The sequence below is a fragment of the Impatiens glandulifera genome, chromosome 9 (assembly GCF_907164915.1).
Source record: "Impatiens glandulifera chromosome 9, dImpGla2.1, whole genome shotgun sequence".
Lineage (NCBI taxonomy): Eukaryota > Viridiplantae > Streptophyta > Magnoliopsida > Ericales > Balsaminaceae > Impatiens > Impatiens glandulifera.
In genome coordinates this window covers 36963566-36975656 of record NC_061870.1, presented here as the reverse complement: position 1 = coordinate 36975656, position 12091 = coordinate 36963566, and the positions used below count along the sequence as shown (strand labels likewise).

Sequence of the window (12091 nt, the reverse complement as noted above, 5' to 3'; positions counted from 1 at the left end):
AAAAATATTTAAATACAAAAAAAAATTTTTGGGCCCAAATATAAAAACAGTTGAAAAATATTATTATTACAAAAAAATAACATCTTGGGCCTTAGTCTTAAATGACATTGGTCTTGGAGTCTGATATAGGGCTCGTATTAATAGTATTATTGGGCCATTAGGTCTTTAGTTAAACTTGAAATCTAGATTCTGAAATTTTAAGTAAATGGGCCACAACTGAAAACTTGAAATGTAAATGGGCCTAGAAAAAAACCCTAGATAAAAGCCTATTTCAGCGCGCTTCTGTTCGGGTTTTATTTTTCAGATAAAATTTTAATCCCGCTTTAGTACATTATTTTATAATAGATATTAAGTCCATTTCGTGATAAAAAATTAAATTAAATAAAAATACTAATAAATAAACACTAAAAAAATAACCATTTAAAAAATATATATATTAAATAAATTTCAAAAAAAATCAAGTTTAAAAATAATATTAAAAAATAATTATTTAAAATTAATACAATTTATTAACTAGATAAATATAAAAATAGATAAACAATAATTAAAAAATAAAATAATGGAATTTAATAATTGAATTACTTAAAAAAATATGATATTTAACATTAACCAAAAACAATAATAAAAATAAACTATCTTATTTTTATATATGTACATATTTCTTATATATATATAATTAATATTTAACAAATTAAATATTATTAAAATGATTAAAAAATAAAATTTTAAGTTAATATATATTTATATAAACATCAATCATATATTTTGTTGACTCGGTTATTTATAAACAATTTAATGACTATAATGATGTATTAGTTTGAATTAATTTGGTACGTTGATTGAGAGGTGAATACAGATCAAAGGCATTGTAATAAAAAAATAGTTATTCGTTACCACATTCATAATTTATTAAAAAAATTATCTCTGATTTATATATTAATATGTTTCAAAACAAACTTAGAAAATAATAACAATTAAAGATATGTGATGATAATAAAGAGCTTTGACAAATTTTTGGATTATCCAAATGAGAAAGAGAATTTTCATCCAAACAGAGCTGTAACCAGATAAAAAGAATAATAGGAGCTACTAAAACTCGAATAATGCTTAATCAAACCAGCCCCAAATAAATAAATAAAAATAAATATTGAGGGATAAAACATGTTGGGTAGGTCTTATTAGGCTTATGGTCCATGAAACTTGTTTATAAAAGTTTAATTAATTATAATCTCTTTTATCTTATGCATGTATAAGCCATATGCAAGTAGTTAGGTCAATATGCAATAACCCATATATATTATAATCTTATTTATTTATCATGATCATTACCATAATTAATAAAAGCAAATTAATGGACCAAGGCCAAGACTATTTATTAAGCTTAGCCTATTTGTAATAAACTATTAGAATTAAATCCATTTAGAGAAGCTAGCACGAATGCACGATATAGATTGGCCCCACTTTAATTTAGAAGTTTTAAATGAAATTCTAATAGAAAAACTTAATCTATTAGAAGAATTATAAGGTATATATAAATTTATATCAAATCAAAATTAATATAAGAATAATTTATCTCAGATAATCTAATTATTAAAAAAAGTAGGCATATGTCAAATCTAAATAATAAAATTCTTTAAAGAAAAAAAAAGTCAAACAAGTCCTAACTAGGATATAAGCAGATAAGATTTAAATTTTATTTTATTTTATTTACATTTTAAAATAAATTTAAAACACAGTTTGGGAAACCACCCTCCCAGGTTAATTGTTTAGTCAACTAGTTTGCTTGATATAATTTAATCTAGTCTTACTCATCTATCAATAATATATTGTAAACCAGAAAAATGAAATGAAATGCTTATATTAGAAAATTACAGATATGATCATCAACATGCAAGGTAGGCTTTATTTGAAAATAACTAGAACTGAAATAAATTGAGTTTGAGTCAATATTCTGCAATAATGACATCCAACAAATAATTGATATATAATAATAAGTTATTGAATCTGATCATCACATTATTTAATGAGTAAGATTATCTATTTATTGCCTTAGTTCCTCAATGGTTTCCTTCCAACCTTGTCGCTCAAGTTACAGATTTTCCATGGCTTCTATACTTATTCTTATCGCAACCCTAGTCGCAATCGCGAGGGTTGCAGGTTTCGCTTCAACTCTAATCGCAATCGTTAAACATTTTATTTCGTTCTAATAATAAAAATAATAAATATGTAGCGTTCTAATATTATTTTCTTGTTTCAACAGAAGCACAAACTGGGATATGCTATGGTATGCAGGGCAACAACTTACCATCTGCACCCGTAGTGGTAGCCCTGTATAAAATATACAACATCCGACGGATGAGACTTTACGATCCAAATCAAGCGGCTCTCCAAGCTCTAAGAGGTTCAAACATTGAAGTCATTGTAGGAGTTCCAAACTCAGATCTTCAAAGCCTTGCAAACATAGACAATGCATATTCATGGGTTCAAAACAACATAAGAAACTTCTGGCCAAGTGTTAACTTTCGTTACATCGCGGTTGGAAACGAGGTCAGCCCGTTTTGGGGTCCGAACCAATTCGTTCTCCCAACCATAATCTGGTTTGCAAGACCAGATTAAGGTCTCAACCTCGGTCGACATGACACTCATAGGCAACTCATTCCCTCCCTCGGCCGGAGCTTTTCGAGACGATATAAGGTGGTACTTGGACCCTATTGTCGGTTTCTTAGCGCAAACAAACGCGCCCTTGCTCGCAAACATCTACCCTTACTTTAGTTACAAGGGTAACCCTCAAGACATTCAGCTTTCTTATGCCATATTTACCGAACCGAATGTTGTGGTTCAGGACGGGCCATTCGGGTATCAAAATCTCTTTGACGCCATGTTAGACGCGGTTTATGCTGCCCTCGAGAGAGTTGGAGGTGGGTCTCAGCTGGAGGTGGTGGTTTCGGAGAGCGGTTGGCCGTCCGCGGGGGATTTTGGAGCGTCGTTGGACAACGCTAGGTCGTACTACGTTAATTTGGTTCAACATGTGAAAGGAGGAACTCCGAGGAGGCCAAACAGGGCTATAGAGACTTATCTGTTTGCCATGTTTGACGAAAATAATAAAGATCCCGAGATTGAAAGGAATTTTGGAGTTTTTTACCCGAATATGCTGCCCAAATATCCATTGAACTTTTGGGCCGGGGATCATCATAGTGAAACCAATGAGACGTCAACTAGTCGAATGTGGAGCGAAATTTGAAGGAATATTGTGTTTGTAAATTGTAACAATATTATAATTGCAATGCCTAAGTTGAAAACCTTATTACAATAACTTGTTTAAAAAATGTACTCTATAAGTTCAAGCATTTATTTTCAATAAACTCGATCAATTTCTATAAAGATTGGATTGCCTCTTTCTTTCTTTTACCATTATTTGAAGATCTTTGATACATGATATACAAATCTCATAAGAACTCAAATCTCAATAGTATCTCCTAATATCATTAAATTATTGAAATTTATTTATCACTTCTCAAGTTCATCTTATTCAATAATTTTTTTATATTGCTATCATATTTGACTGATAAGCGGTATGGTCACCCGTCAGGTTTAACCATCCATATTTCGATATCAGTAAGGGATCCTTTTATGGGATCCCCGTCCCTCGCAAGGAGGAGGGGTAAAATGGTCAAAAAAAAAAAATTTAATATGTATTTGCCTCCCCTGTGAGAGGGACAAAGAGAATCTCGTAAGGGAGGATCTTTCTTATTCGATAAGATGATTTCGAGCTATATAATTTTTCTCTTTCATTTGTTTTCTCCTTTCTTATTTTAATGTAAGTACTTTAATTTATTTTTTTATTTCTGGAATGTTTGATCATGTACTTATGGATCAATTTATTTTCCTTTAATATTCTGGATCATTTTTAAAGTAAAAAAGGAAAAAGCTACTAAATATAAATAGAAATTGTGACAAAATAAAAATAATAAAAAACACTAACAAGTCTTCCATATTTGAAGTTTTCGGAAAGGAAGATGAACTTAGACTTGGGAGTTTGATTTGGGCCATTCGGTACTTTTATGGCTACGTTTTTTATAATTATTGTTTTTGTTTGGTCTATTCTTTTTTTTTTGAAATAACTTTTATTTGATTTTTAAAGTTTAAACTAATAATATGGTTTATTATAAAATTTATCCCAAATATTGATATTAATATTAATATTAATATTAATATTAATATGTATGGAAACAAAATCGAAAACAAAAACAATTAACAAAATTGATAATAAAGAGCTTTGACAGATATTTGGATAATCTTAATGAGAGAAAATTATCATCCATGTAGAGAGAATGAGAAATGAATTTATACTCATAGCTACCTAATAGCCTAAGACCATTTTAAATCGAAAAATACATTTTTAAAATTATTTTGGTGTAAATATCACATCAAACTGTAATTCTTCTCCAACGAAAAACTCATTCTCAAACCTAAAAGAATATTCTTACAATATAATTTTTATATCAACTTTTATAGTTTTATAATATCACCCCATATATTTTACAATTTTATAAATTATATCACAATCTTTTAATATCACCCCATTATTTTAAATTTGATTATAATTTAATTATAAAAATTCATTATAAATTCAAAATTTACAAAAACACAAATTAAAAAAAAAGATATATGTGATAAATTGTAATGTATTTTTAAATTTTATATAAAAATAAAAATTTATTTAAATTAAAGTTAAAGGACTGAATTAAATGTTTAAAATAAATAATATAGAAAGTTAAATATCAAAATTAAAATGTTAATAAATTTAAAGTATAAAAATTAAAATGTTAATAGATTTGAAGGGTCTCTTACAACAATTTGATTAAATTATGCATTCAATATGGAATTTTTGGAGAAAGAAAATGAAGGAACGCATTTTGGGTTTTAGTTTGCGAGTTTTGGGTTTTAGTTTTGTTGATCGATTGAAGATGGTCTAAAAGGATTAATGTCCATGTTACATCAAATAACCCAAAATATATAAATAAATAAAAGAAATCCAACTAGGAAAAAGAAATCCAACTAGGAAAAAGAAATAATGGCGGCTAAAAATGTTGGGTAGGTCGTATTAGGCTTACTGCATGTAATTTTTTATATAGGTTAATTAATCTCATTTATCTTATCCATGCATGTAACAGCCATATGCAAGTAGTTAGGTCAATATGCAATAACCCATATCATTATCAAATCTTATTTATTATTATCATCACCATAATTAACTAATGGAGGCGGCTAGCAAATTAATGTACCAAGGCCAAGACTATTAATTAAGCCTAGCCTAGTCTAGTCTAAGCCTATTTGTAATAAACTATTACAAATTTACAACTATATCCGTTTTATATTAAAGAGAAGCTAGTGCAATATATATTAGTCCCACTTTAATTTAGAAGTTTTTATTTTCTTTAAACTCAAATCCAAAATGAATATGTCCAAATAAAATCAATATAATAATAAGTTATTGAATCTCATCCCACTATTTAATGAGCCTCGTGACAATGTAGTAAGATTATCCATTTATTGTCTTAAGTCCACCATAGTTACCATCCAACCTTGTCGCTCAAGTTATAGATCTTCCATGGCTTCTATACTTATTCTTATCGCAACCCTAGTCGCAATCGCTAGGGTAGCAGGTTTCGGCCCAACTCTAATCGCAATCATTAACCGTTTTGTTTCGCTATAATAACAAATGTTTATTTTATTTTATTGTTTCCACAGATGCACAAACGGGGATATGCTATGGTATGGTAGGCAACAACTTACCATCTGCACCCGAAGTGGTAGCCCTCTATGAACAACACAACATCCGACGGATGAGACTTTACGATCCAAATCAAGCGACTCTCCAAGCTCTAAGAGGCTCAAACATTGAAGTCATTGTAGGAGTTCCAAACTCAGATCTCCAAAGCCTTGCAAACATAGACAATGCATATTCATGGGTTCAAAACAACATTAGAAACTTCTGGCCAAGTGTTAACTTTCGCTACATCGCGGTTGGAAACGAGGTCAGCCCGTTTTGGGGTCCTAACCAATTCGTTCTCCCAGCCTTGTGGAATATCCACAATGCCATAGTTTCCGCCGGTTTACAAGACCATATTAAGGTCTCAACCGCGATCGACATGACACTCATAGGCAATTCATTCCCTCCCTCGGCCGGAGCTTTTCGAGACGATATAAGGTGGTATTTGGACCCCATTGTCGGTTTCTTAGCGCAAACAAACGCGCCCTTACTCGCAAACATCTACACTTACTTTAGTTACAAGGGAAATCCTCATGACATTCAACTTCCTTACGCCATATTTACCGCACCGAATGTTGTGGTTCAGGACGGGCAATTCGGGTATAGAAATCTCTTTGATGCCATGTTGGACGCACTTTACTCGGCCCTCGGGAGAGTCGGAGGTGGATCCCAGTTGGAGGTGGTGGTTTCGGAGAGCGGTTGGCCGTCCGCAGGGGATTTTGGAGCCTCGATGGACAACGCTAGATCGTACTATGTTAATTTGGTTGAACACGTGAAAGGAGGAACTCCGAGGAGGCCAAACAAGGCAATAGAGACTTATCTTTTTGCAATGTTTGACGAAGATAACAAAAATCCCGAAATTGAAAGGAATTTTGGAGTTTTTTACCCGAATAAGCAACCGAAATATCCGTTGAACTTTTGGGCGGAAAGAGTCGGGGATCTTCACGGTGAAACCAATGCGACGTCAACTAGTCGGATGTGGAGCGAAATTTGAAGGAATTACATGTGTTTGTAATATTAATATTATAATTGTAATGCTCAAAGCTTAAGAACTTTCTTCTAGTCTTGAATAAATGTTATAATTAACCTGTTCAAAATAAATGTACTCTATATTTAGAATAAACTCAATTTCTATAAAGCTAGTAGTGCCTTATTTGAAAAACTTATTATATGATACATGATATATATTCAAATGTCATAATTAACAACTCATACTTAAATTTAATAATCGGTCTCTTCTTGTATCATACAATTATTTTTTTTAAATAATTTTATTTCATTCAAAGAAAGTCGTTTGAGCACAAACTAGACAATAAAGAGAAATAAAGACATAAAAAATAAATGACATCAAATATTAACTCTTCAACCAATGTTCACACCGTCAAAAAGTTCAACTATTTACTCCGCTGAAATAGTTGGTTTGTCACTCTGAATCAGGGTTAGGGGATAATAAAAAACTTTAAAAAATCTCACTAAATGAGTTTGTTGTTTAATATTCTTTCATTTATCTCAATCCAATCAATCCCCAAATAATATTGATAAAGAAAACAAATTCTTAACAAAAAAAAAAAAATTAAAAAAAAATAACGAACTACACAAATAATCTATACAAGTGGATTATCTTACAAATCTGTAATGTCATGTATACTTAACTATCAATTTATTTTTCATTTATTTGGATAATTGTCAGAATAAAAAAATGGTACTTAATATACAAATAAAAATTATGACAAAAGTAAAATTAATGAAAAACACACTAACAAGTCCTTCTTCGGAAATGAATATGAACTTAAATTTGGAGTCTGATTTTGCCATCGGGCCATGGGTAATTTTATGGCTCATTTCTTTTTATTGTTTTGATCTTTAAACTAATAATATGGGCTGTAAATAAAGGAGCCCTGTAAGGAGATTGAAAATATGAATGGGCTAAGAAAACTTACACAAATTTTAAAATATCAATATATTGTAAAAAAGAAGAATATTAGTTTAGGCACAAATTAATTTTGACATTTTAAAAAGGCAAAAATTAAAATCAATGTAAGGAATAAGGAATAAAACAAGAGAAAAAAATTAGAGAGTTTATATAAATTATTGAAAAATAAATTAATTAAACTAGTAAAATTTTATAATCTTAAATTTACAATTGTGTAAATTTTACTAATTTAAGAATTCCTTAAAGGTAGGTATGTATGAGTGTAACTGATATTGGTTATGAATGGGTACTTATTTATAATTTAATTTATGATGAGTGATAGAGATGGAGAATTTGGTGAGGGAATAACTTCACATCATCTTCATTTGTTGAAAAATGTAAAAAAAGAAGAAAGAGAGAAAAGAGAAAAATTATTTGATTTTTTCTCTCACCTAATCATTTCTCTTAATTTATATGATAAAAAAAAACTATAAAATTATAATTCAATTTCAATTCTTAAGTTTAAAATTTTTAATAAATATAATTTTAATATATATTATCAAAAATATGAGTTCTTCAAAATTTTTGTTTAAGGTCGTATTATTATTAAGAAAAATATCTATTTGACATATTAATTTTTTAAATTAAAAAAAAAAACATAAACATTTTAAATTTTAAATTTGAAAAAGAAATAATGGTTCAAAATTAAAATTCCTAAATATATATATATATATATATATATATATATATATATATATATATATATATTTATAGATTATAGGATTGCCATTTTAAAATTCTAAATTAAAAAAAAGTTATAGGTTGAACACCATTATCATGTAAATTATAAAATAATAAGATATTTTATTTGAAAAATATATAAAAATTAAATATTAAAATTAAAATTATGAGATAAAAATAATAAAATTAAGAATTATAAATTTATAATGGTTCAAATTTAAGAATTAAAATTAGACCTCCTATTCTATTCTTCCATAATTGTTAAACACAAACATTCTCCAAGATATATTACAAATATCAAGAGATTAACCAGCACAAAGGTTCTCAAGAATAGATATGAGTTTCCTTCGTGAACAAAAGTATAAAGGCTCACTTAAATAAAATATTTTTTTAAAAATTTAATTAACTTTGTGACTTCTAAGAAATTTAAAAATGCTTACCTCATTTGAAGTAACAGCTTGTGGGAGTACTCAAGATAATATATATTTTTTTTGGATCACAAATGAGGCCGATCATCTCCTTTGTATTTTTTTAGAGTATTTCACGGATATTTATAATAATTTAAATATCCTCCTATCTAGTTGTAATTAGTCAACCATGTTAAAAAAATACAAGTAGGGAGAAAAGAAATAAGAGATAACTGACTTAATTAAAGTAATTATTGTACAAGAACTGTGTATTATTATAATATGCTTTCTCAAATTTGTATGTTACTTTTGCATTTTTTAAATTATCATTTTGCTATAGTAGTTATTAAATAAAGAAAAATTAGAAAAAGCAATTACGGAAAAAAAAAATGATGGATATGTTTACTGAACTTCTTTATATATGCTTAATTAATTATTTATCTATATATCTAGGCATGAGTAAGAAAATTCAAATAGTTAGTCAAATATGAATATATAAAGGCATGTTTATTAAAAAAATTACGATCCATCACAAATAGTGGGGCGGCTATATATCAAATTAATGACCAAAAGCCAAGACTATTTATTGAGTCTCGCCTATTTGTAATAAATATACATCATTATTAGGTTTAGATATAATTAATTAATATATATAAGAATGAAATACAAATTAAATAGATAAGACTTGAGGAGAATATATTAGCATGTGAACAAAATTTCAAACCACAAACCTTAGCATGTGAACAAAATTTCAAACCACGAACATTAATTATTTTATAGTTTTTTAATTTTCATCTATCTATAATTGAACAAGAAGGGTATTTGTGTCCCGTCCCAATTTCGTCTTGACTCTTAAACATTAATAAAAAAAATGTATAACATCATCTATATTTATTTTTTATAATAATATGATTTTATATAATATATTACATTATATATACTATAAAAAATTTAAAAAAATAATAATTATTGAGAATATATTATAAATAGTACCCACAAGAATTCCACAAAAATCGAATGAAATGAAAATAGATAGTCCATGAAAACTATCCAATTAAAACGAGACGAAATATATTCCATCTCCATTCATATCCGCTCCACTATTATCCATACTAACAATAATAAATATTGTGTTCCTTAAAAAGAAAACGAGTTAATTGTACATTGTGAACATAGACTTCTATAAATTATTTATAAAAAAACAGAAGTTAAATGTACAAAGCGGATAAGTTTGGAATGTGATCTTTAGTCAAATAGGCTGCTTGAAATTAATACTTGCGTGTGACATCTAACAAGTTAATTTAGTCATGGACGTGACTCATCATAATTAGCATATTCTTTTCAAAATTCTTCTTTTTTCACGTCAGTTATTTTTTCTTTGAGGCATAACATAACAATTAGTCATTACCAACCTTATATTTTATTTAAAGATTTTAATGAATAATATATGTGTAATTTCATGACTATTTATTATAAGCATTTTAATCAAAACATCTCAAATATGTTGCAACAATTAATGTTTCCAAAAAGGCACTCTAATTAAAGTTTATCTTTAACTAATTTTATTTATTTCATACATGGTTTCAATAAAATAATAATACAAAAAGAGAGTTACAAACATCAAACCAATTCTAGCAAAAAAAAAAAAAAACACGATATATGAAACCAATTAATTACACGATGTGATCGATTATCAACCTCAATTGAACAAGTCAAGTGCCTGTCTGGGTCTGCAATAATGTTATTCAACAATTTATTATATATATATATATATATATATATATAATTAATAATAATATTAAAATACGGAAAATGATGACTATTTAAATAGCCTCTTAGCAATAATAATGTTGTGAAATATTTCAATTCTATGCATATGGTTGCCTTGGATTATTCTTGCTGCTCAAGTTACAGATCTTCCATGGCTTTCGTGTTTATTCTTCTTGGAACCCTAGTCTCAATATTGGGCGTAGCAGGTTTTAATTATCATGTGTTTTATATATGATAATAAAATTAATGCATGTTAATATATATATTTAATATCTTAATAATTTGTTTGGACAGAAGCACAAACTGGGGTATGCTATGGTATGATGGGCAACAACTTACCATCTGCACCCGAAGTCATAACCCTGTATCAACAACGCAACATCCGACGGATGAGACTTTACGATCCAAATCAAGCGGCTCTCCAAGCTCTAAGAGGTTCAAACATTGAAGTCATTTTAGGAGTTCCAAACTCAGATCTTCAAAACCTTGCTTCGAACCAAGCTAATGCAAATTCATGGGTTCAAAAGAACATTAGAAACTTCTGGCCAAGTGTTAAATTCCGTTACATCGCGGTTGGAAATGAGGTCAGCCCGTTCGGAGGTGGTCCGGCCCAATTCGTTCTCCCAGCCATGAGGAATATCTACAATGCCATAGCTTCAGCCGGTTTGCAAAACCAGATTAAGGTCTCAACCGCGATCGACATGACACTCATAGGCAACTCATTCCCTCCCTCGGCAGGAGCTTTTCGAAACGATATAAGGTGGTACTTGGACCCCATCGTCGGTTTCTTATCGCAAACAAACTCGCCATTACTCGCAAACATCTACACTTACTTTAGTTACAAAGGGAACCCGCGCGATATTCAACTATCATACGCCATATTCACTTCACCGAACGTGGTGGTCCAGGATGGTCAGTTTGGATATAGAAACCTCTTTGACGCCATGTTGGATGCAGTTTATGCGGCCCTCGGGAGAATTGGAGGAGGCTCGGGGCTTAACATCGTGGTTTCTGAGAGCGGTTGGCCTTCGGCGGGGGATTTTGGAGCGTCCACGGACAATGCTAGAACATATTTAACTAATTTGGTTCAACATGTCAAGGGTGGGACACCAAGGAGGCCAAATAGTGCCATAGAGACTTATTTGTTTGCTATGTTTGATGAGAATAATAAACAACCTGAGTTGGAAAAACATTTCGGGTTGTTTTCTCCAAATAAGCAGCCGAAATATCCGTTAAACTTTGGGTCGGAAAGTATTTGGGATCTTCCTATTGAAGCGGAAACCAATTCGACGTCAACCGGTCTCAGGAGTGAAATTTGAAGTATTCTCTTGTTCGTTTAATCAATAAGTGTAATGTTTAAAAGTTGAAGAACTCTCTTTAAGTATAAAATAAAAACATGCAATAAAGTATTATAACTTGTCGTAAACTTGTAATGGGTTACAAAAAATGTACTCCTAGAGTTCAACCATTTCTTTATACCGTAAACCA

At 29.5% G+C, this 12091-nt stretch overlaps 2 protein-coding genes and 1 pseudogene across 2 annotated transcripts; all 3 read left to right on the top strand.

Annotated features, from left to right (window-relative positions):
* The first annotated feature begins 2262 nt into the window (after positions 1-2262).
* Positions 2263-3241, top strand: LOC124916393 (annotated as a pseudogene).
* A 2512-nt stretch (positions 3242-5753) lies between these two features.
* On the top strand, positions 5754-6767 carry LOC124915573 (lichenase-like). Its single transcript, XM_047456324.1, has one exon. It carries the CDS (start codon positions 5778-5780, stop codon positions 6765-6767), a length of 990 nt encoding a protein of 329 aa, XP_047312280.1. The 5' UTR covers positions 5754-5777.
* Positions 6768-10713: 3946 nt separating this feature from the next.
* LOC124914380 (lichenase-like) lies at positions 10714-12013 on the top strand. The gene is made up of 2 exons (XM_047454918.1): positions 10714-10809; positions 10898-12013. Exons 1-2 carry the CDS (start codon positions 10755-10757, stop codon positions 11920-11922), a joined length of 1080 nt encoding a protein of 359 aa, XP_047310874.1. The 5' UTR covers positions 10714-10754; the 3' UTR covers positions 11923-12013.
* Positions 12014-12091: the final 78 nt, after the last annotated feature.

Excerpts from the sequence above, each read along its gene's own strand:
- LOC124915573 (XM_047456324.1), top strand. The coding sequence starts at position 5,778 with ATGGTAGGCAACAACTTACCATCTGCACCCGAAGTGGTAGCCCTCTAT.
- LOC124914380 (XM_047454918.1), top strand. The coding sequence starts at position 10,755 with ATGGCTTTCGTGTTTATTCTTCTTGGAACCCTAGTCTCAATATTGGGC. Across the intron at positions 10,810-10,897 it reads CTCAATATTGGGCGTAGCAG|AAGCACAAACTGGGGTATGC; the intron begins GTTTTAATTATC and ends TTGTTTGGACAG.